Here is a 24667-nt window from a genome sequence, read left to right as displayed (position 1 = left end):
CGTGCGGCGGCGCCCGGCCTTTGGTCGCCAAGCCCCGGGTCTTGGCCCCGCGCTCGCGCCGCAGTCTGCCTTTGAGTTCTCGCGAGACCGGCGCGCGCGCGTCTCAGCCGGCTTCGTAGAGCGGGCGGCGTCCTGGCGGCGAGCAGTGCGATGGACGAGGACCTGGTGGTGGCGCTGCGGCTGCAGGAGGAGTGGGACGCGCGGGCCGCGCAGCGCGAAGCGGCCCGGGAGCCGCCGTCGCTGGTGGACGCGTCCTGGGAGCTGGCGGACCCCACCCCGGACCTGCAGGCCCTGTTCGTGCAGTTCAACGACCGCTTCTTTTGGGGCCGGCTGGAGGCCGTGGAGGTCAAGTGGAGCGTGCGCATGACACTGTGAGTGCCCGCGCCGTCGCGAACGGCCCTCGGGGCTGTCGTTGACGCACCGCCGCGCGGGAGAGGCCAGGGGCCTGCCGCCCTGACCCCCGCGGCGGCGGAGTCAGGGGCCTTGGGGGAGGACGCCCCGATCCCAGCGCCCTCCCCCATATACACGGGTCCCAGGGACCTTCGGGATGGACGCCCTGACCCCAGCGCCCCCCCACCACACACAAGCAGGTTCCAGGGGCCTTCGGGATGGACGCTCCGACCCCAGCACCTTTCCTACACGCGGGTCCCAGGGATCTTAGGGATGGACGTCCCGACCCCAGCTCTCCCCCACACGCGGGTTCCAGGGGCCTTCGGGATGGATGCCCCGATTTCAGCGCCCCCCAACACACACGCGGGTCCCAGGGGCATTCGGGATGGACGCCCCAACCCCAGCCCCTCCCCGCGCCCCTGGCTCTCCCCTTCCGGGTGGACGCCCCGACCCCAGCGCGCCCCCGCCTCCCAGGTCCTAGGGGCCTTCAGGATGGATGCCCGGACCCCAGCGCCGCCCCCTCACGTGGGTCCCAGAGTCCTTCCGACTTCCTGACCCCTGCCCACCCGGCCCCAACCCACTCTACACCACCGCCTTCCCCACAATTTGAGCATTGCTGTGGGTTAAGGTGAGGGCAGCCACTACTGCCCTGACCCCAGCCCCAGCTAAATCTTGACTGACCATCAAGATTTAGCTCCTAGGAGGGTGCATAATCAAGAAAGCCCTCTGCAGTAGGGTTCTCTTAGTGTGAACTGCCCATGGCAGTAAGGTTTGCCCTTCCAGCTCTTCCCCTTTCTTTTGTGTGTTTGGTAACTGTGTTGTGGTGATTGCTTTCCAGGTGTGCTGGGATTTGCAGCTATGAAGGGAGGGGTGGAATGTGCTCCATCCGTCTCAGTGAACCCCTTTTAAAGCTGAGACCAAGAAAGGATCTTGTAGAGGTATTCTTTACATAAGATGATTCTTAGTTTCTTAATTTACAGTGTTTATCATAGATTTAGTCTGCTGTGAAAAATTACTCTTTGCTTAGTGCAAACTCATAAATTTTGGAGCAAATAATGAATATGAAATATTTTTATAGTGCTTCATAGTTAAGTAAGGTTGTCAGATATCTTATCCCACTTGATCTTTACAACAGCCCAGTTTATGTTCAATATGAGTTATCTTTGTTTTTACACGTAAGGAAATTAGGGGCCAGAGAGATTGAATTATATGTTTAGAAGCAGAGAATAACAAGATCCAGTTCTTCCTGTTGAGACAGATGTTGATTCTCCTGTTTGACCATCATGCTGCTGCCCTCTAGTGATACCTAGCTGAGCTGGCCACACTACTGGCCTGGGGGCACATTCATATGTGGAATAGAGGTCATTCCTTGTGATACAGTGGACCAGAAACAACTCCTAGTTTACTTTAGGTTGGGTTTAGTATATGCCTGAAATTTCCCAGGATGCACCTAGTGTGATTTGTCCTCCCCCAGTTGTCACTTGAAAAATCTGCACAAAACAGCACAGGGATGACAGAGGTTGTCTGCATAGGGTGGGAAATAGATTAAAACATCCTTGGACATGTGGGGGATGGATTTTTGTGTGTGTGTGGTACGGAGGCTTGAACTCGGGCACTTGACCACATCCCCAACCTGTTTTGTACTTAATTTAGAGACAGGGTCTCACTGAGTCGCTTAATGCCTCACGGTTGCTGAGGCTGGCTTTGGTTTTTTTTTTTTTTTTTTTTAATATTTATTTTTTAGTATTTGGCGGACACAACATCTTTGTATGTGGTGCTGAGGATCGAACCCAGGCCGCATGCATGCCAGGCAAGCGCGCTACTGCTTGAGCCACATCTCCAGCCCCCTGAGGCTGGCTTTGAACTCGAGATTCTCCTGCCTCAGCCTCCCAAGCTGCTGGGATTACAGATGTCTGCCGCTGCACCTAGCTGCCATGGGATTTTTAAGGATAATAAAAGATGACAGGTTTCACAACAATGACTGTTCTTATACACATAATAGTGGTTAAATGGCAAACTTTATATTTTTAAACCACAGTTTAAAGACATGTAAATAGTTACTAAATATAAAATGGTATGATAAAAATATTTGGTTAATGAAAAAGAAAAGGAATGAATAAGCCAGCCCATATGACATGAGAAATAGCCATGAGTGCCGCATCAGTTATACTGCATGTCAGTGGCTTCGGTGCTCCTGTTGAGACACAGTGTGATGTACTAGATTAGAAACAATATGCTTTCAGAAAGGGTATGCACATGTTAAATTTAGAGAAAAGGAGAAGCGTGTCATTCCAACAGTTAACAATATAAAGCTACCATTGGCTAGCTGGGTATGGTGGTGCATACCTCTAATCCCAGCAGCTCAGGAGGCTGAGGCAGGAGGATCTCAAGTTTGAGGCCAGCCTCAGTAAGTTAGTGAGACCATCTTAAAATAAAAAATAGGGGGGCTGGGGATATGGCTCAAGCAGTAATGCACTTGCCTGGCATGCGCGGGGCACTGGGTTCGATCCTCAGCACCACATACAAACAAAGATGTTGTGTCTGCCAAAAACTAAGAAATAAATATTCTCATTTATTTCTCTCTCTCTCTCTCTCTCTCTCTCTCTCTCTCTCTCTCTAAAAAAATTCTCTCTCTCTAAATAAAAATTAAAAAATAGGGCTAGAGATGTAGCTCAGTGGTTGAGCACCCCCGGGTTCAATCTCTGGTACAAAAAAAAGGAAAAGAAAGCAAGCTACCATGGCTATATTAGACCAAAAACTTCAAGGAAATAAAATTTACTAGGAAAAATATGAGACATTTTATAACAGAATAACATTAGACAAAAATACATAATGACTGTAAAAGTGATAACATAACTTTGAAGTATGTGGAGCATAAATTGGCAGAAGCTAAATAATACAATCATAGATGCAGACATTAACCAGACCTCTTAGTGACTTGATGAATAAGTAGAAAAAGTACACCTGAAATAAAAAAAAGTTGAACACAAATAACAAGTCACCCCTCTAGGCGCCCTCACAGAGTCGCTGCTGGGTGCCTGTCAGCAGTGAGTAAGAGAAGTCGCAGTGTCAGACCAGGCAAGGATGGAAAGGAGACTCTGGTTCCTGCTGAGTGTAGTTAACTGTAGCAAATGGGGGTCAAGAAACGGCTCATAAATATGAAGTTCAATATGACCACTTGCCACTCCCACCACCCACTCTTTAGCACCTTTTGCCTGCCGCACTTGAGAAGCTCATTGGTAGCAGTTGCCACAGCCCTGCAAAATTAGCACCCACTCCTTTAGGCATGAGAAGCAGGTTGCAGTCTGTCCAGCTCTCATGCATACTAAAGGACAGATCCTTGCTTTAAGCTCCAGTTTCCCTGACCCTGAACCTCTGTCTCTGATGCTCCTCTATCACTGTTGCCCTTAGCTATTTGCTCCTGCCATTTGAGCCCTAAAGGACCAGCTGAACTTTTTGACAAATGGAGACAGAAGAGAAGTTACTCTTGGCAGGAGGAGTGGGAATGTTGTGAACAAAGGCAGGCAGAAAATGTGTGTCAGTGTCTGGACCAGAAGTGGGGGCCGTGAACCAGATTGGGCAGTAACAGAAACAGGTGTGCTGTCTAGAGCTCGAGCCTGGCCTCAATATAAAGGCAGAGGTGTTCAGAAGTGCCATGTGCTGCCCTCATAGTGTTGAGTTGAATTGGACATCTCAAAATTTCTCTTTTGTGAGTGTGGGTATTTATCATTACTTTAGAATATTGAGAAACTTTTTTTTTTTTTTTTTAAAGAGAGAGAGAGAGAGAGGAGAGAGAGAGAGAGAATTTTTAATATTTATTTTTTAGTTCTCGGCGGACACAACATCTTTGTTTGTATGTGGTGCTGAGGATCGAACCCGGGCCGCACGCATGCCAGGCGAGCGCGCTACCACTTGAGCCACATCCCCAGCCCCAAGAAACTTTTGAAATGTAGTGTAGCTTTTCTTGAGTTTGAGTCTTCTGAATAGAGTGGCATTTACTTGAAAAATACAGTTCCTCTTTTAAGAAGTACAGTTGATAACTATAAGGGGGTATATTCATAATGACCATGCAAAAATATTTGATTGTGTGTGTGTGTGTAGTTTAAAAGGCTAAAAATTAAGCTGGGGTTGTGGCTCAGTGATAGAGCGCTTGCCTAGCATGTGTGAGGCACTGGGTTCAATTCTCAGCACCACATATAAATAAATAAAAAAGGCCCATCAACAACTAAAGAAAAAAAGTATTTTAAAAAAAGACTAAGATTCATTAATGCCGGTTTTGTTCTTCTGTTAGAAATTCTTCATCTTCTTTCTTTGTCTTTTTCTTTCTTGCTGTGCTTGAGATTGAACCCAGGGCCCCACTTTTGCAAGGCAAGTGCTCTACCACTGAGATAAATCCTCAGTCCTGGAAAATCTTTTTTTTGAAAAAAAAAATTGAGGATTATGGAAAATTCATGCTTTTGAACAAAAAGCTCCAGCAACTTTTAAGTGCATTTGTAATTTTGCACATAAACTGCTCTCTTGGTGAGGAGTAAGCAATAGCTTTTACTGTTTATCTTAAAATTTTACTTGATTTGAAATCATAAAACAAGCAAACTACATACAGAGAAATCTTGTCTATGTCTGTCCTTCTCTATCCTTAACTGTCCACCTACTATTATTAGTTTATTATTCTCTTATTGTTCTGTTTTGCAACTGTATCTTTTATTCCCCTTTTCTATGGTACAAAGTGTGAGAATGCTGTGTGCACCCTGCTGTGCTCCATCTTTTCTGCTGGAACAATGCACTCTAGTCTTCTCTAGATCCTTTGTGGGATCTTCCCCACTCTCTTCATGCTGCACAGAACTCCCTTGTGTGGCTGGGTACTCAGCCAGGCTGCCACTTCAGCACTCCTGAATCATGTCTGATTTTCTGTCTTTGCACACAGTGCTGACTGGTGCCCCATAGTAACCATTCCTGCTGGTTTAGGTATTGCTGGTGTAAAGGCCAAATGCACTTGTGGTTTTGCCGGGTACCATCAGATCCCTCCCTTTGGGGTTGTACCATTTTGCACTTTGTCAGCAGTATGCAGAAGTGTTTATTTTCCCTGAGCTCCACCAACAGTCAGTTGTGAGGAATTTCACCAATCTTGAAGCAAGAAACAGTATCCTAATGTAGTATGAATTTGCACTTCTCTTTTTATAAATGAGATTGAGCATTTTTTAAAATGTTTTTAGGTCATTTATTACTTCTTTTTTCTGTGAACTCCAAGACTGTTTATTTTGTTTATTTTTAAGAGACAGGGAGGGTTGTTGTGGCTCAGTGGTAGAGCTCTCGCCTAGCACGTGCTAGGCCCTGGGTTCGATCTTCAGCACCACATGAAAAATAAATAAATAAAATAAAAGGTCTTGTATCCAACTACAACTAAAAATAAATGTAAGAAGAAAGAAAAGAGGGAATCTCTGTTGCCCAGGCTGTCCCTGAACACCTGGTCCAAAGCAGTTTTCTTGCTCAGCCTCTTCAGTAGCAGCCATTACAGGTGCACACTATTACACCTGCTTTTTGCCCACTTTAAAACTGGACTGTTGTCATTTCCTGTTGGCACTTGGAACTCTGTATTGATTCAGAATCAATAGCCTGGTGTTTGAATCTGTCATTTCACTTACAGTGTTTTTTTCTTCTATCAGAATTTTAAAGGTTTTCATGTAGTTGAATTCATGAAACTTCAGGATTTTGGTATGTACTTTAAAAGGACAGGCAGACCTTTGGGTACATATGAAAGTTCTATGAGCTTGTGCATAAGAAGTTAAGACCTCAGGTAGAATAAGAAAATGCATTTTTATTTTCAGAGGTGCTATGACAAATTGTTTTCCATTTCAGACTCTCTTGCACGAGATGATACATGCCTATTTGTTTGTCACAAATAATGATAAAGACCGGGAAGGACATGGTCCAGAGTTTTGTAAACATATGCATCGTATCAACAGCCTGACTGGAGCCAATATAACGGTACAAAGCCATATACTTTTAGTGATTTTCTTATTCAATAACTCCTGGGATTTAATTAAAAAGAGAGAATGAGGTAGAAGTAAGTGGTATTTCTGAGGATTTCAGCAGTGGACAGGAGGCCTGTAGTAGCTGATAGGCTTGTCTAGGCCCACACAGTAGAGTGGCCATGTCCTCTGATCACCTGCTGTAACCATTTAGGCAGTCAGTGAGACTGCAGGACCTCTTCTCTGAACTCTCACTCATGAGGATCTTGACTTTATTCCTCATAACAGGCTCCTCCTTGAGTCCGTCCTGTATTCGGCCACTTCTGTGTCCCTTTTGATTTTCATCTCTGCACAGTCTTGTAGGAGGTAGAGTCAGGCGCCTGGGTTCAGATCCTGCCTGGCTACCCCGTGCTTATCTGTGTGCCTGCCTGATTCTTCTCTGCCTCACTTTACTCATGTGCCAGCGGGGGTCATGGCAACACCTTGTTGTTGTATCATGGGGAGGAGAGAGGATCACAAGAAAGCACAGGTGAAGAGCGTGGGCCTGGCCTGAGTGCTGGTAAGGTCAGTGTGTCAAGCCTCCCTGGTCTTTGTTCTGCTTCCTTCTTCCGCACACTGGATGGTTTTTACTCATCTCTGTGCACATGAGTCAAGTGTGTATAGGTGGTTTCTGAGACATTAACTTTTGTAGAGGTGTTTTTGTTGTTTTGGTTTTTTCCAAAACTTTTTTTCTAATGTCAGATTAATCTTTTAGTTCAGGAAGCATTAAATTAACTGCTGTTTCCCATTAAAATGAACTTTTAAAAATATTTTTTTTGTCTGGGTGCAATAGTGCATGCCTGTATTCCCAGCGGCTCCAGGGGCTGAGGCAGGAAGATCATGAGTTCAGAGCCAGCCTCAGCAAAAGGGAGGCACTAAGCAACTCAGTGAGCCCTGTCTCTAAATAAAATACAAAAAAGGGCTGGGATGTGGCTCAGTGGTCATATGCCCCTGTACACCACCCCCGCCCCCCAAAAATTGTAGATGGAAAACATTTCTATTTTTATGTGGTGCAAAGGATTGAACCCAGTACCTCACATGTGTTAGGCAAGTGCTCTGCCACTGAGCTATAGCCCCAGCCCTAAAATGGACTTTTGAAAAGAAACTAAATATAGGAGCTTGTCTTTTCAAAAATAGAATTTCTCAAAAATATCTGGGAAAAGGAAAGTTAAAAGAAAAAAGGAAAGACTGCTTCTATAAGAATTTCTTGAATTGTCAGTTTGCTTTCTGAGTGGTGACAGTGCTCTCTGCCCAGGTGTACCACACCTTCCACGATGAGGTGGATGAGTATCGGCGACACTGGTGGCGCTGCAACGGGCCCTGTCAGCATAGACAGCCATATTTTGGCTACGTCAGACGCGCAACCAACAGGGCACCCTCTGCTCATGACTTCTGGTGGGCCGAGCACCAGAAAACCTGTGGAGGCACCTACATCAAAATCAAGGAGCCAGAGAACTACTCAAAAAAAGGCAAAGGCAAGGCAAAGCCAGGAAAGCCACCAGTGCCAGCTGTGGAGAATGCAGGTACTTTATGAACCCCTCTGCCCCGCGCTATAGCCCATAGGGTCGTTTCTCCTGGAGAAGTTTTCAAGTATGCACTGAGGGAAAACTCCCCCTGTCCAAGAAGTAATGGTAGGAAAACATGCTTTGCTCTATGTGGAAGTGAGTGAAAGTAGAATAGTTTCCACTGACGATGCTGGAGGGTAGAGTCTCTTTTCCTCTCTTGGTTTAGCACTGAGTTGTTAGGAAACAGAAGGCAAAAAAGATTGTCAAAGTAAAAGTAAGCAAAAGAAGAGTAGTTAGAGCGTAAGTCCTGATCACAGACTCTGGTCAGTTGGGTTCTCTCAGGTCCCTTCTGATGTGAGTATGATCCTGGCGGGGATGGGAAAGGAACCTGACATGTTGGCTGTACTTCACCCTGAAGACATGCCCTGTTCTGAAAGCTCTTGCTCAAGTTGGGCTCCTTCCCTTGGGAAATTACCCAGGAGGACAAGTTGTGGAAGGGTTTGTGTGTGGGCTGATGTCTCCTCCTATGATTGGAAGGAAACATACCAAGGTAGCACGCCTTCCCTTCTAGAGCCCAACAGAGAGGAAACCAAGTTCTTTTCAAGGTGAGTGTTCCTCGGTGGTTGTTCTGTAGCATGATGGGATTCTTAAAAAAAAAAGAAAGAAAGAAAAGAAAAAGAAAAATTTGTTTATCCTCTTTGTTTTCTTGATACCAGAGCTCTGGCTTCCAAAGATTATTCTTTTCCCATGAGTAGGTAATTATTAATTCTACATGGTTCTAAGTTGGAATGAAATATTTCTTTAAGACTCATCCATTAGTTTGGTGTTTAGTACTGCATTAATGTTGAGAAAAATCTGTGTTTTCTTTGCAGATAAGCCCAGTAGAGGTGAGGCACAGCCGTTGGTCCCTTTCAGTGGGAAAGGCTATGTTCTTGGAAAGACAAGCAGTTCACCTGTGCCTGAGAAAGCCATTACCTCGCATTCCATCAATAAGACCAAAGATGTTTTTAATCAGGGCCATTCAGCAAACACCCTAAGGTCTGATTCCAGCATTGAAGTGAAATTTGAACAGAATGGTTTAAGTAAAAAATCATCTCATCTGGTCTCCCCTGTTGTCAGTACCAGTACCAGTACCCAAAGCATCCTCAGCAGCTACTTTCCCAGGGTCTCATTTGCCAACCAGAAGGCTTTCAGAAGTGGGAGTGGATCTCCAACAGCAAGTGGGACCATTGGCGACATCACTAAACACTCTGTCTCTTCTGGCTCTCAGAGAAGGGTTCCAGCTTCTAAGATGCCCCTGAGAAATTCCTCCAGAGCAAAGACATCAGTATCTGCAGCTGTAGCCCCGGGTGGGGTTGGGTCCCAAGAGAGATCCCCAAGCAAACGGCCCAGGCTGGAAGACAAGACTGTTCTTGACAACTTTTTTATCAAGAAAGAGCAAATACAGAAAGGTGGCAGTGATGTGAAGAGTAGTTCACACCCTGCGGCTGCAAGTCAGAGTTCCAGCAGCTGCTGTGGTCAGAGTCAGCTGGTCAGCTGTCCAGTTTGTCAGGATGAAGTTCTGGAGTCGCAGATTAATGAGCACTTGGACTGGTGCCTTGAAGGTGATGGCATCGGAGTCAGAAGCTGAGAAGCTTCTGTAAAGGCGATGAGTCTCACTTGTTACGTGTGACCTTAGGGACCACCACCATCCGTAGGGGACTCTGGGTGACACCAAGCCTGTGGTTAGCACAGTGTTCTGTTTTACTCTAGGTGGAGGTCTAAAGCTGGGCTCGGGAGCGCATGCCTGTAGTCCCACTATTGAGAGCTGAGGTGGAAGGTAGCTGTGAGTTTATGAGTTTGAGACCAATCTTGGTGACATGGTGAGACCACCGTCTCAAAAAAAAAGTTTACATCTTAAGGTGCTGGGTTTACTCCTGCCTTACCTACATTGTGGTCCAGAGTTTGTTCTGCCTATGCAGTTTTAGATATTTTTGTTCTTTCTTGCTCTTGAAGGCTTTAAAATCTATTAATCTTTATTTATATGTTTTTCTCAAAATATCTGTCTCAGGAATGCTGTCGGGTTTTGGTTAAGTTAAAACTCACTTCCATAGCACCAGATGTGCCAAAACCTGGATGACGTAAAGGTACAGAGTTGAGTCATTGTAGGGTGCTCAAGTTTAGGGTTTTTAAACAGCAGGATATAAATTTTTGATATTTTATAAAGAATCTGTTACAGCTTTACTAAAAGGTAGCAGATTGGTTAGATAAGGAATATTATAAAATAAATTTATTTTGGAATATTACTAGTTTTATAGGACAGATTTTATATTGAGTTTAGCTTCTCAGAATTTAGTAAAGGGAGTGGCTAAACTCAGGCTGGGCAGTAGCTGGTCCATGTGGATGCCAGTGTTTAGAACCATCATAACAAAAAGGGTGCCATTGGTGCACTTGGTTTGTTCCTTTTGCAGAGGCTCTCTTCCTGTTCCTGCTGCGGTGCAGACAGCTTCTGTGTCAGTCTCGCAGGATACCTCTGCTATCAACATTCACTTGGCCTCGGAGGTTCACTTTTCTTGGTTCTGAACTCTGGTGGTGTGATTTGTTCCTGGTCAGGTTCCAGGAGTCTTGCGGGCCAATCCAGGTGACATTTACATAGAATTCACCAGTTCACCATTCCCATCACCACCAGAGGCTGCTTCTCGTGGTGCCGCCTGCTCCCCAGGCAGCACCCACCACCTTCACTGTCCCCAAAGGTCACCACTGTTTCCACCTAAGGTTAGCTCAGCCTGTTTCTGAAATTGATGAAGAAGTGGTGGTATTGCTAAGTGCGGGGCTCCTCCTCACTGCTCCCGAGTATGCAGGTTTCCATCCACTCCAGCATTAGTAGGATTCTCAGTTTGGAGCCATTGTGAATGGTGCTGCTAAACACACTCCTGCTCCTGTTAGTGTGCACATGGTCGTGTGGCTCTGGGGAACACTGTTGGGGTGCACTCCTCCAGCAGTGCAGGAAAGCTCTTAACTGGTTTTAACTCTTAACTGGTTTACTCTTAACTGGTTTTGGCCTGCCCAAGTGTTCATATGTCTTAAAGCATGAAGTTAATCGGTATTTAATAAATATTTATAAATGGCTGTTGGACTCTGTTGCTGAACACTTGCTGGTGGGCTTTCATCAGTTGAACAAGTTATATGCAATAAAACACTTTTGGAGCAAAACTGCTCAGAGTTCTGAGGCTGTAAACTGAAGAAGGGAGTTGATGTCTTTAAGGAGCCGACAGCCTCCTTGGCGACGCAGACTGGCAGAATAGTCTTGACATCTTTTGGTAAGTGCTGTGACAAGTTCTGCCCGGTGTGGTGGGAAAACCTTAGGAACAGTGAGCATGACGCAAGACTTGAGGCCCTTGTCCTGGAGCAGACAATTCAAGTGGAACCTGGGTCAACCTGGAGGTTAAAGGGTGGAAGGGGCCTGCAGAGAACGCACAGGCATGGAAACAGACTAGCAGGGTGTTCTGGGGACTGCAAGCTTTGGGATGCAGCTGGGATAGGAGGGAGGGGCAAAGTGGCAGGAGAAAGAGCAGATCTAGCTCCAAGTTGCTAGGGCAGCATCTCTGCTTCTCATGCCATCCTGTGGTTGTGGTCCCTTGACCAGGTGGGCTTGGAGAGGCCATGCCTCAGCCAGGGACAGGCTAAGAAGCCTGGGTGGAGGAAGGCAGAGGCAAGAGGAGGTCAGGATAATGAGGCTCATGTTGGGTCAGTGGCAGTGCCTGGGAGGACAGGAGTACCTGCTTGGCTCCGTTAGAATGAGGCATTTGGCCTGAGGTCAAGCCTGCACTTCCAGCTGTGTGAAAACTGGAGGAAATGAGCACCCTCAGAGGTGGCTCCTCAGAGCAAAGTCACTCCATTTCTCTCATTTTTCCCTTTCTAAAGCAAACTTGTGGCCTCACTAGCAGAGCTGGTGATTCTGGCTCAGCCTCACAGAGGGGAGACAGGGTGGTGTTTTATTTCTACAAAAACTAGGGGTTTTTAAGTCTGTCTCACAATGTCCAGTTACATAACTTCAGAAACGTTGGCCTGCTTTTGTAGACTGTAAATGCACACCCTAACTGAAAATTCTAAGGTGGGTGGGAAAATACTATGACAAAAACTTCATTCTGTCCCATTGTCCCAAAGCTTTATTTAAAAAATTTTTTTTTTAGTTATACATAGGCACAGTATATTTTTATATGGTGCTGAGGATGGAGCCCAGTGCCTCACATACACAAGGCAAGCGCTCTGTCACTGAGCCATAATCCCAGCCCCTAAAGCTTTATTTTTTTTTCAAAGTGTATAGAATTTTTAAATAAATCAGAATGTTTCAAAGTAAAACCATTGTTGTACCTTCCTACAAGACGCCTGCATCTGTGGCTCCTGCGGGTGGTGGACATAGTATGTGAATCTGGTCTTCCCGTCATTCTTGTTCTTGACATTTTTGCCTTTCTGAGCAAACTGTAGTTGTTGAGCATCAGTACAGGCACCAGATAAACTGGAACTCTTCATATAGCAATGACTGTAGGGTCCTAGAGCCGGAAAGGATAGGATGTGGAAATCTGCTTTGGCTTTTCTCTTGCAGTCTACCATTGGCCTTGAAAGTCACTTGCTTTATCTTCACACCTCTAGAAGCAGATAGTAAGAGTCCTGAGCTCCCCAGGGGGTGAGCATTGTGAGACTAGAGCCCAGCACTGCTGCAGAGCAGAAGCCAGCCCAATGCTAACCTAGCCAATACATTCCTCTTACTAAGTCCCTCCTCCTGAACACGGGGTGGTACTCTCCTCAGGTTACATTTCTGAAAAGCCTACAGCAAAGTGAAGCCCAAGCCACCTAAGAAACCTGTGAGCTCAGGGCAGAAGGAACTGACCAGGGCCCTAAGTCCTGTGAGGGGAGCAGAGGATGAGAGCAGGGCCTGTCGTCAACAAGGACCAATCCACAGGAACTTCCTCTCCACACTTGCTTTTCACCTGTCACTGAACACCCACGTCACAGTCTTGAAGAAAGCAGTGTCCCAGGTAACAGGACAACACTGAGCGTCGGAGCAACGAGGTAGGCCTGCATGGTCTGTGAGCTGTAGTCCTATTCCTCTGACCAGGCCTGATGCTTGTTGCTTGGCCCACCCACATAGTCCCAAAGAATCCTGGATGTCAAGTACCTCCTTCACCCTTTCCTCAGAGCAACAGGTGTCTGTGAGGTCCCTAGTGAATGAGGGTCTCAAGTTCCAAGGTTATCACTTTGCACAAAGCATGCTGATGAAGGCTATGTGCATCTCCGTACCTTGCTGAAGGATGAAAATCTAGGTGCACTTAGGATATGCCAAGAACAAACCACTCCAGATTATAAGCATACCGTACACACTAACTACATAAAAAAATCTGTACTCAAAATCAAGCGTGGTTTTTTAGACAGATTCCATTCTAGATAGATTTCCTTTATGTGCATACCTTTAAAACAAGAAATATAAATTTGTGTGCACATGTGTACATTCATACAAACATAGATAAGTAATTTCATTTATAAAGTAAGATGGACTTGTGCTGACTTGAGTTGCAGTTTTTACTCCCAGTATTTACACAGACCCCCCTGGCATCAGCCCTGCGGATGGTGTTCAGCCTTGCCTTGACGGAACCTGCCAGGGTGCCCTGTGCATAGGTCATCCGGTTTCACAAGTGCAGTGCTGCCCCAGGGAGGAGGCTCGGCACATGACATGTATCATTCTATTTTTTAATCCTTCCAACTATCATTGGCTACTTGCTTTTCAGTGCCATTTATAACATTTTCAGTTGGATCTATTCCTCTGGCATCTTGTAGCTTCCTCTTACTTGAGATAATTCTGTCTTCAATTTTTTTGCTGACTTCAATCAACTCTTTGTTTCTTGACTTCCCAAGAGTTTCTTTCTTATTTTGGTCCTTTTTTTTTTTTTTTTTTTTTGAGAGAGAGATTTTTGAACTTATAATTTCCTATTGTTTTTTTTTTTTTTTTTTTTTTTTTGAGATGGGGTCTGGCCATGTTGCTCAGGCTGGTCTCAAATGATCCTCCTGCCTTAGCCTCCTGAGGTGCTGGGAGTGCAGGCATGAACCACTGCTGGGCTTGAATTTCTCCCTTCAAGTGTTAACTTGGGTTTAACTCAGAGTATTCACCAGCCATGAATGTCATCTTGTTTTCTTCTTAGTCCTCCTCCTGCTCATTTTGGAAGCCCACTTTTCCACTTTCAGCAATAGCTGCAGTTCTCCACAGGTCTTGGGGCGAGGTCCCCATCATGGCAGGGCTCGATGAGGTGCCCAGAGGTGGTGCTCTTTGGGTCAGGGAGGAGCTGGAGATAGAGCCTCTGAGACTATCCCCCTCCCAGATGCCATCTTCTGCACAGTCTCCTCCAACCTGTGAACTCCAAACCCCTACCTTTCATGCCCAGGGAGCCAGTATGCTCACTTTGGGATCTGACTTACCAGGATTTCTGTCACCTGCAGGGTGTGCCTGACCTGTTGGGTCCCAGATACGGCCACAGCCACTGCGCGGCCCTCCTTGCCCTCTCTCTGCTGGTGCTTTCCTCTGCCTCACAGGTGTTGTGTAGTGCTGGCCTTGTGCATGACAGGAGGCACTGACAAGAAGCCAACTGGGCTGACAGAGGTGGGATGTGACAACTGGACTGCAGAGGTGGGACATGTATCCTGCAGGAGGAAAGGACACACAGGGCTGCAAGAACAAGGGAGCTCTTGACCATATCAGCAGGCGTGAAATAGCCACCGAAAAACTGGAAAACAGATGCCCTCCAGAGAAGATGAGGACAGTGACCAGGGCAGGAACAGCAGGTTTAAACCGGCCAGCTTGTGACCCCACTCTGGAAAGCATGAGAGCAGAGGGGGACAGTAATGAAAGACGTCAGGAAACACCCAGTCAGCAGTGCCATGGCCGAGGTGCCCATTCCACTAACTGGCTCACAGAAGCAGCAAGTCACACTTGGAACCGGGCTGCTTCAGATCTCAATCCGCACAGAGACTATGGCTGCCACAGTGCCGCAGACTCGAGGACAGCAACTTCCAAACGAGAATTCTGTCCTCAGCCAAGCTCCAGTTTGGTGTCGTGGCCAACAATGCCCATACCCACATGTGCTTGCTAGAACCCAGAGACCAGGGCCACTGCAGCAAGAAAGGACACAGAAAGGAGGGGGCAGGGTGCTGACATGGAGTGGAGACAGGGCACTAGAGACCAGCCGTGCTCCAGGAGGAAGGGCGGCCGCCCAGCAGCACAGGTTGGGAACCACAGGCACAAGTGAGAGGCGTGAGGAAAAAACATAAGTCACAGAAGAAAATAGAACCACATGGCACACTGTCCCTCTGAGCTCCGAGCAGCACACCACCACGGGAACGCCAGAAGCTTGACTGACCCCGAGCACACCACCACCAGGTGGGGAGGCTAGGTGGCAGTGGCGGCAGAGGGTGGGCAGTGGAGGCCTCCTGTGTCTGCGGTGCGTCCGGATGGGGCTGGAGTGCTGGCAGGAGGCCTGTGTTCTCATGGTCCTGGTGGCACCCTCAGCAAGCAATGCCTGGTCCTGAGATGCCAGGACAGAGTAAGGATCTTGTCCCTTAGCTCCTCAGGGCAAGCACCCGAAGGACCACTCAAGAGCTGAAACTTGTTTTCCTCTAAGAGTGAGGTCACTGTTGCTCCTGACCCTTAGAGAACACAGTCTAGCTACTGAAGTAAACTTACACAAGAGCCCAGCTTCCAATCCCCGCTGTCCACTTCTTATCAGCTGTAATGAGCCAGCATTTCCAGTTCCTGTGCCTACTTTGTCTAAGGACATAGGGCGCGGGTATTCTATAGACCAAGGAGGAGCAGAACAGCTCTGGAAGCCGCTGCCAGATCTCTGTGAAGGGAAGACCTCATACAGTGACTAACCCTCGCATCATCTGGTCACAGCCACCTGGGCTCTGCCACCCACAGTATCACACCAGTGGGTTCTGCTCATGAAACCCTTTCTGGCTCACACGCACCTTCTGCACCTGTTGCCAGCCAGCAGGTACAGTGAGCAGCACGATGTGCAGGTGAAACACCTGGTGTCCCGGGCAGAAGCTGTGCCGACCACCACAGTCTGGGCCTGTGTTCATGATGTGAGGCCTGCAGATGGAGGCGGAGAGCCAGCGTAGCCGCCTGTCAGAGGCGCGGTGAGAACACAGATGGTGCAGGTATTTCCAGGCCGCAGCACTTGGGAAGTAGAGTGTGTGCTGTGCTCCAGTAATCCAGCTGAAAGCCCACCTGCAGAGACCTGTCTCAGACAAGGAGGCACCTGAGACTGACAGCTGCTCAAAGCCCACCAACTCCATGTTCTCCCTCTGCAGCTCTGCTGCCATGATGTTGGAGGGGCACGGCATCTGTTGGGGGCCAAGTTGTGCCAGGCACGAAGGTGCTTTGCACACTGTCTCATTCAGCTCTCACAAACCTCTGTAAGTCTGCTTGTTTTCAGATTATAAAAGGATCAGAAGGTCACACGATTAAGTGGCTGAACCAGAACTAAATAGATCCGTTGATCACACCACCTAATTCAAACAGTCTTCACCTCTAATTCATGTGCCCTCTCCACCAATCCACCCAGCTATACATCCTGGTACAGTTCTCCAAATACCCTAAGCTAAGCCAGAACATGAAAAAGCACCACACTAAGAACATCACGTGAGAGAGACATGGCAGGTGTGTTGGCTCACTGCAGCAGGTAGTCACAGAGCTACACTCTGCTACACACTCAGAAGCACACCTGAGATGGCCAGCGCGTGCCTGACACCCTTTCCTTTTGCAGCCAAGTGTGACACAGACTCTCAGCAGTGCTGAGCACACTCCAAGGCTGAGATTCCAGACAGAATGGGATGAGGCAGAGTGGGAACGTTGCTAAGGCTGCTGGACTCCGTGTCTGCCGCTGTCTTCTCTTCCCTGTAGTCACCTACAAGAGGCATCCTGGACTAAGCTGGAGAGGTGTGAAGCACACAGCCGGCCCAGCCAAGGGCCCTCATGAGAACAATGCATGGTAGTGGGTTCAGAAACAAAGAGCTGCAGTGACAACTGAAATCTTTTTCAAGAACATTTATACATCTTTTTAATTAGATTAGCTTTACAAGCAACTCCAGCGTTCTTCATAATGAAACACTGCTTTTCAAATTACATGACTTTGTAGTCTATCCTGAAATTCTTTGCCTGCTATTGCTAAAGGTCTGTGTTTTACAGCTGGTTAATGTGTTGAAAAAACAGCATTTTGAAGCTTTATCTTTAACCAGAATTAACACATATAGGCCACAAAGAGTTTTAAATAGAGTTCTACTTAGTGACAGGTTAACAGTCCCACTAACATGAAATGAACAGATTTTAAATGGATATTAAAGAAATGGCTATGCTGATTTCTTGATCTTTTCACAATGTATCACCAAGAAAGTATATAAACCTCTCCAAAAAATATACAATTTAAGACCTGTCTGGCAAGCACAACCCATAGACAGTAGAATCTGATACTTTGTACACCTGCAGAGGTATCCATCTGAAGGACAACAGTGCTCCCAAATTAAAAGGCTATTGCTGTATGTCTTGAGGATCCAACAAGCCTTCCACCAACACAGAGCAGTTCCTGCCAACGGTGCATAACAGAGCTTGTGAGCCGGGCCGGAGGCGGAGCGGGGCGCTGCAGGCTGGATGCCAAGACTCGGACATCCAGGCCGGCATGGGTACTTGCTGGAGAGGCGCCGTTGATCATCTGGAGTAGAGGAGAGGGCGGGAAAGGACTGAGCCTGGGAGAGGAAAGCACCACCCTTTCTCCCGCGAGTCCTGCTGCGTGAAGTCACAGCTCTGAGCATCTGGTCCCCCAAGTTCACACTGTCAGTTTCTCTCAATTTTTTTCATGTTTTACATGAACGATAGCAATCTTTTAATAAAAATTACTGAGCTTTCCATAGAAAAGGTCTCTAATTGAATACAAACTATACAGATGCTAAAATTGTCATAGGTTGAAATATACAGAAATATTTCTGTATACTCGTATTTTGGCAAAGAAGATCAAGGACAGAGAGAGAAAACCCAAGGGTGCAAGGTCTTACACCTAATTCATGCAAAATAGGGATACCATCCTTTGGGCTTTGCTCAAGACCAGGGAAGTGACGCCTATGACACCCATCCCAACGCAGTCTTTAAGAGGTTTGGGAAGCCTGTGTGATCTTGTAATAATCCCTCTTTTTCTAAAAAGTAAAAAAGAAAATCCATGAAACGTAAAAATATCTGATTTTGTGTCCTCTGCTTTTCTAAGCTAAGCCTACATCTTTCAGGGCTGGTAAGGAGGCCAAGACGTTTGGGGAATGCCTCATGGCTGGGCAGGGCAGCCAGTGGGCGGAGTCTGCAGCCACCCCTGTCCACCTGAATGCATCCTTATCCCCTCTGGTGCTCTTCAGCAGAATCAGGTTCTCATCTGCAGGTCAGATGGGCCGTAGTGCCAGGGAGAAATGCAACAGTAAATTTGAGGAGAGGCCAGGGAGAAATGGGATTATGTCATCTAGGATTATAGGACACGCCTGAGAGCAGAAGAGAGCCCTTTATCTTGGGATCCTGAAGCTCGGGACACCCTCAAGTCCTTTAGTGCCAGACACTTTTGTTTCTGAAAAAAATTAAGTGAAAAGATAAACCCTTCCTATTGTGCACTTTTTCTGGTAAGACAGGGACTCAAGGTTACTTGATAGTCACTGGCAACCGCTTCACGGTCAGGTTTCACATGGACAGTGTCGACGGCACTTGCACCATAGCAAGGTCTCCGAGTTCAGATCAGTGTACGGCGGGACAAGAAGGCAGTCTGGGCTTCCGGCTGCAACTACAGTGCTCCTTCCCTTGTTTCCAGCCCAAAGAAACCGACTCTCAGTCACTGGACAATCATTGTGAGAGGCCTTTTAGGGCAAAATTTAATAGTACGAAGAGGTTTACAAAAATAGATTGATGTTATTTTGAGGAATAATACTGTAATTTTTTTTCTCATTTCAGTTTTGATAAATTGTACCTAATCATACAAAAATTACCCCAAATTCAAACTTGATATAAAAAAGAGAGAGATGAAATGAACTCAGCTAGATGACAGATCTGGCAAAATATAAGAATGAAAATTCCACGTAGGGCACTTGTTCGCGTCAGGTGGGGAAGCAACAGTCCTGGAGCGCTTCCTGTGGTGGCAGAGGCAGGCACAAGTTCAGATCAGCAAAGGCTCCTGCCCCATGAAGTTCAGGGGAGCTGCTTGTCCCGGGCGGGCCCGCTGCGTGTCTGCCGCATGTCTGCGTGTCTGCAATCCTCCCCTTCCACTCGTCTGGAGCGGCGTGGTGACAAGGGTGCTGCTGGCCAAGGGCGGCCTAGACGTCCTTGCCAACGGGGTCGGAGGGCTTGTTGAGCTCAACGCGCACGCCCTTTTCACCTGCCAAGGAGAGGAGGCACACTCAGCACGCGGCGTGCCTGACACTGGGCCAGCATCTCAACTAACCTCATGCTGCCCGGTGGGCTCTACGGGGACAAGCGCTCACTCGGCAGCAGACCTCTGAGGGCGGAAGCATCCCCTACACAGAGGTGGTGACTGTCTCCTAGTGTTCAAAAAGCCACTGGACTACCTTAAAACCTAGTGCCACTGGAAGCAAATAGTAGCTTTAAAAATATACAGAAAATGTGTGAATGTTGGGTTTTTTATGTTTTAATAAAAGGCTGAAGTTGGATTACCAATGGCCCACAGAAATACCGTGATCAGGACGCCAACAATGGAGCCCATTAGTAGAGAGGCCAAAAGGAAGATGCCACCTGGAACCAGGACGCGCTGCTCAGGAGAGGGGCCTATGGAGGCAGCTGCGCCAGGAGGGATGCGCAGCTACAGCCAGGGTGCCTGTCTGCTGTGCAGACTTGGTTGGGCCTCCCACTTCACCTCCCTGTGCTGGCTGACTTCGTGTTCTTTAGAGCATGTGCCTTGAGAAAGGGCATGAAAGGAAGTAGGAAGCCTGGCACTAGGAGGTTGGCAGCCGGTGACTGAAAAGGACAGTCACAGAGACTCGGCTTAGCTTGAATGACTTCCTCGGAACTTGCCTCATCCTCGGAAGGTTCTGCTGGCTAAAGATAAAGCGAAGCCAAGCACTCTGGCACAGCCCAGAATCCCTGAATTTGAGAGGCTGACACAGGAGGATTGCAAGTCTGAGGCCAGCCTGGGCAACGGAGAATTGATTCAAAATAATAAAATATAAAAAAGGCACAGGGGTGGGGTGGGGATGGGGCTCAGTGACACAGCCCTCCTGGGTTCCATCCCCAGTACCACAAAAAAGATGACAGCAAGGATGACTTCAATCCTTTTTAGGGCTAGGGTGTAGCTCAGTGGTAGAGCGCTCCCCTAGCACATGCAGGGCCTGGGTTGGATCCCTAGCACCACACATAGGCGTGGATACACACACTCACACACTGCATGCACTCATACACACAGGCGTGCGCACACACACACCCTCTTGAGCGCACACACACACGCTGCACACACTCATACAAATACGTGTTCTCTCTCTCTCTCTCTCTCTCTCTCTCTCTCTCGTACACACACGCACACACACACAGAGTCTTGCTTTAACTGAAGGCATGAAGGACCGACAGCACAGGGGGTGCTCCCGAGTGAGCAAAGTTCCTGGGCTTTCTGCACATGCCCCCTGGTCCCAGACATCTCTGCATCAGAGCTCCCTGGCCCCAAATGACGTTACCTGTTAGATATTTTACTTTAGCTCGAGCTCGCTCATCTGCATCAAAATACCAAACAGTTATTGCGTACCTAAAAGAAAATTCAGAATAGGATAAGAATGGTCACAAGGGGGACAGTGGTATGTGCCATGACAACAGGTCAGCAACTCACCACGCCACTGCCGTGCCTGGCCTGGACGACACGAGGAACACGGGGTGACGTGCCGTCTCGCTCACCAGTAGCCTGAGAGTGAGAGTTCCTGCCTCTCCTAGCACCCCCTAGCCAGAAGCAGGCAGAAAGGGGGCCACCTGAGTGCCACAAGGAGAGGGATGACCCCTGCACACCGTGCTATCAGGGACAACCCAGAGGCCACAGCTGGGATTCACAAGGCACTGATAAGCTTCTGGGGTTTTTACCAAAAACCATCACACCGTGTTTGATGCCTGCAGTTTGGCTGAACTTCATTTTCCTGAAAGACTTCTCAAGACTTATTCCACACACAGATGACAGACTCCTGGCTTACTGACCATCCAGTACACACAGTTCCACCCGCTGGGAACACATAGGAACATGTACAGGAGTGAAAACATGTTCCAGTCCCCTTCCCCAGGATGATGCTGCCATCGGCTGAACATCTTGTGGATCCTGGCCAGTGTTCACAGGGGAGCAACACAGGCCAGAGACAGACAGCAAATTATCTGAGAAGTAGTGCACCGCAGAGCCACCAGCAGCTCTGGGGACACTGTGGTGCACAGGTCTGTCTGCAGCCAAGGTCCCAGGTAAGACCCAGGCTCCTGGCCCCACCCTCCCTCGTAGGGTACCACAACCCTTCTTACCACAAGCAGCTTCTATTCTCTTGGGCAGCCGAGGTACCCGGCAAGGGGTTCAGATGGATGATCTTGCCTTTTGCTCATGCCCTAATCTATAACTACGTCATAATTGGAGTTCTGATGACTACACCCAATCCCTGAGAGCCCCAGTGCTTACAGAAATGCTGCAAGCTACCACCTGTCATTGTCCTCCCATGGAGTGCCTTTGAGAGTCCTGTGTTCTCCTGGGCTGCCTGCCATGCCCAGGTTAGCAGCAGACCACCTGCCTCCTCTGCCTGGCTCACTATGGCCTTCTCCTCCTTGCCACTCCTAGGCACTCGTCCTCCACACCACCTGGCATTTTTCACTACCCAAAATGACTCTCATTTCTTCATCTAGGTGGTACATTATCCAGCCAAACTCAGACTCCACAGAAAGGAAGGCCTGTGAAGCAGATCCTGGGTCAGGACTAGTCAGAGAGCAGTGGGGGTGGAGGTGGGGCTCAGCAAGCCACCAATGCAACCCCATCCTCACTGGGGTCCAGTTATGACGCCACACACCACCCAGCTTGCCACCCAGTTTGTGAAAACGCGTGAATTTTGAATTTTTTATGTTTTAATAAGGATAAAGTTGGATTACCAGTGGCCCATGGAAATACAGAGGCAGCATGGTCAGAAAGGAGGGAGGATGCTAGAGCACAGAGGACGCTGAGCACCAGCAATCCCAGTGCCCCATACAGCGAGGGGCAGCCCTGCTGGGGCCAGCACACCTCGCCCAGCCCCCACACTGGCTGGTCAGGGCTACAGTTTCACCAGAGCATGAAGAGCCCCCTCCCTAGCAGGGAGGAAGTATCCAGGAAACAGGACTGTCTTCTACCAATGCGGACTTTCATAAGAATGTCTGTAGAATCTTCTAGTCAAACAATCTACACGTCTTAATTGAATCACACATGGTAAAAACAGACCACATTTAAAGAATGCATTAAATGTAACCAGTTCAAATGCTCCCCTCTGTTGAGAAGCCCAGGGAGCAATGCTGCTTACTGGGACAGCCATGCAAGTGCCCGCCACCCCACGCCCGCCTCCTGCATCCCCTTTCCTCCTCACTTCCACACTGGTCACCTCTGATTTTTCTACTCTTGTCCATTTTCCCACACTCCCTCTTTTTGGTCTCTTTACCACCCCTGAAAACCTGCCTTTTGCTTCCCTACCTTTGTATGCTCAAGTGAAATGTTCTCACCAAGGGACAGACAGTTAGCAGGCACACAGAGCAGCCAGGGCTGGGGATGGGGAGGCCTGTGCTTCCCGTCCTGCCCACATAAAGAGACTGCCTCAGACTGAACACTTTGTGTCTGGGCACAGCGTTCAGTACTAACTGGGGATAACCCCGCACAAGGTGATGATGGCGTGATGGAGGCCTGGCGAGTCAAAGGGACCTGTGGGAAGCTCCCCGTTCAACCTGCCGTCCCCTGCCCCACCATACCTGGGTGCCATTCACCTGCCATCCCCTTCCTGCCCCACCACCCTGACCATGCTTTTGTAAGGGATACTACCTTGTAGCATATGCTGGTTGTACTTCATGAGGGTTGCGACGGTCAGACCAGAAAAACAGCAGTCTATCAAATTTGGGTTCAATGTCAGCAAACTGGGCTTTGCCTTCTGGAAAAATTCGAAGTATCCCTCCACTTACCTAGGGAGAGAGCCAAATGTGTGAGTACAAACAGCAGAGGTGCTCCAGACTGAACCCAGAGGGAAAAGGCCACCTCCCATGTCAAACTCGGAGCGGGATCACTCAGGGGTTATCTCCGTCGACAAGGTGCAAAGGTAAGTCGGGCTTCTAGGGGCCTCACTGAGGCAATGACAGCCCACCCTGGCCTTGGGAGCTTTAAAGACCTGACGAAGCCGACAAATAGTTTGACTTCAAAAGCCCTCAGATGATTCTTGAGAGTTTGAAAAGCAGTGAATACGACTTACTTATAAGCTAATGGCTGCTCAAGACACCCTGATGGCTGGTCAGCAGTAACCCAAGGGCTCCCTCTCTCACATGAACACTGGGTTCCACAGTTCAAGGACACTTGCTAGGACAGTCACAAACTTAGTGCCTCCTAAGAAGCGGCACACAACCCCCAGTCAGGGTGCGTGCCGCATCCCGCCGCTGGCGGCCGCCCGGAGGGGGTGCCCGGCGGTCCCTTCGTGGCGGGGCGTGTGATAAAAGAATAAAAAAAAAAAAAAAAAGAAGCGGCACACAGGGCAGAAGTGGCTCTGCTCATTGTCACCATCAGCCCATGGGCTCCCTGTCCAGGCCAGACGACAGGTGACCAGTGCCCTCAAGGCCAACCCTAAGGCTGTTCTTATTTTCCTGAACACACCACTCTCTGTCTGGGGTCATCTCAGTGTTGACTGAGCATCAGCTGCTCTGGGAGCCATGTGGCCCCAGGTGGAGAGCAGGGGACAAGGCAGAGAGCCCAGGCCCCTGTGTTTTACTTTAGTAAAAGGCACCCACCAGGGAGCAAACCCAAGGACCTGCGCCCATAAGCAGGAGGACCTCCATGGTGGGAGGGAGCTGTAACGCCTGGCATAGACCATGGCATGGCTGAGCACAGCAAGAACTCCCCCGGAAAACCTGCTGTGCTCCCAGAGGATGTGCCCAGGGGGCTTGTCCCCAGTGACAAGGTGCCAGCTATTGGGATCCTGGCCCGCCTCCCTCAGGTCCTGTTGTCCCTGAGTCCCTAGGCATCAGACTGGGGCGGAGAACGTCCCTTTTTCCTGGGCCTGCCCTCTGGGGACAGTTGCTGGGCCCGGGCAGGTGCCTACCAAGATCCTGTAGGAGCAGTGCTGGCCAACACTTCCACTCTTCCTTGGGAACTTCCTGATAGCCCAACTGGCTGTTTCCTGGTCCTCTGCTGAACTGTGCGCCCTCCGAGGGCTGTGCCCTTTCTGCTCTGACCCAGCTCCCAGGACAGCAACTGTACACTGTCTACCCTCAGGGCCCACTCGCAAGGCATGGACTGCTCTACTCACAAAAACTCCACAGGTGGCTTTCTGCCTGTGCATCACGGCCTGACTAGGACACAAGAGACAGAGCCCCTAACAAGATCCAGAAGCTAGGTGTTGGTCGAACTTGTCTCTGGCTTCCTGTTAACCTCAAAATCTGACCAGAAAGTCAATCTTCAGGTTCTGCCTGAGGCCATGCCACCTGCTCTGTGTCCTGGGCTTGAGGCGAGCCACCACATGAACTTCCCATTT

General features: G+C 48.5%; 2 protein-coding genes across 6 annotated transcripts in view; one reads left to right on the top strand and one right to left on the bottom strand.

The window, feature by feature from the left end:
• The first annotated feature begins 143 nt into the window (after window positions 1-143).
• SPRTN (SprT-like N-terminal domain) lies at window positions 144-16818 on the top strand. Of its 2 annotated transcripts, XM_081296956.1 has the most exons (5): window positions 144-371; window positions 1229-1328; window positions 6247-6375; window positions 7654-7921; window positions 8776-16818. In XM_081296956.1, the coding sequence occupies exons 1-5, from the start codon at window positions 151-153 to the stop codon at window positions 9531-9533; spliced, it is 1476 nt and encodes a 491-aa protein (XP_081153082.1). In that variant the 5' UTR covers window positions 144-150; the 3' UTR covers window positions 9534-16818. The 2 variants fall into 2 exon arrangements, with proteins under 2 accessions (XP_081153082.1, XP_081153083.1); XM_081296957.1 differs by lacking the exon at window positions 6247-6375.
• A 146-nt stretch (window positions 16819-16964) lies between these two features.
• Window positions 16965-24667, bottom strand: part of EGLN1 (egl-9 family hypoxia inducible factor 1) — a 42131-nt gene continuing 34428 nt past the window's right edge. For 2 of the 4 annotated variants that reach the window (XM_081296959.1, XM_081296958.1), the window contains 3 exons: window positions 22975-23111; window positions 20636-20703; window positions 18801-19329 (listed from right to left, as the gene is read on the bottom strand). In XM_081296959.1, the coding sequence (XP_081153085.1) occupies window positions 19268-19329; window positions 20636-20703; window positions 22975-23111 (267 nt within the window). In that variant the 3' untranslated portion in view covers window positions 18801-19267. Of the gene's footprint in view, window positions 17641-18800; window positions 19330-20635; window positions 20704-22974; window positions 23112-24667 lie in introns of those variants that run through there. The other 2 variants (XM_081296960.1, XM_081296961.1) reach the window with 2 other exon arrangements.

This window comes from Spermophilus citellus, assembly GCF_964194105.1.
Source record: "Spermophilus citellus genome assembly, chromosome: 6".
NCBI lineage: Eukaryota > Metazoa > Chordata > Mammalia > Rodentia > Sciuridae > Spermophilus > Spermophilus citellus.
Note: the sequence above shows the minus strand (reverse complement) of the source record. Positions and strands in the feature narration are given on the sequence as shown.

Excerpts from the sequence above, each read along its gene's own strand:
- SPRTN (XM_081296956.1), top strand. The coding sequence starts at position 151 with ATGGACGAGGACCTGGTGGTGGCGCTGCGGCTGCAGGAGGAGTGGGAC. Across the intron at positions 6,376-7,653 it reads TGACTGGAGCCAATATAACG|GTGTACCACACCTTCCACGA; the intron begins GTACAAAGCCAT and ends CTCTCTGCCCAG. Across the intron at positions 7,922-8,775 it reads GCCAGCTGTGGAGAATGCAG|ATAAGCCCAGTAGAGGTGAG; the intron begins GTACTTTATGAA and ends TTTTCTTTGCAG.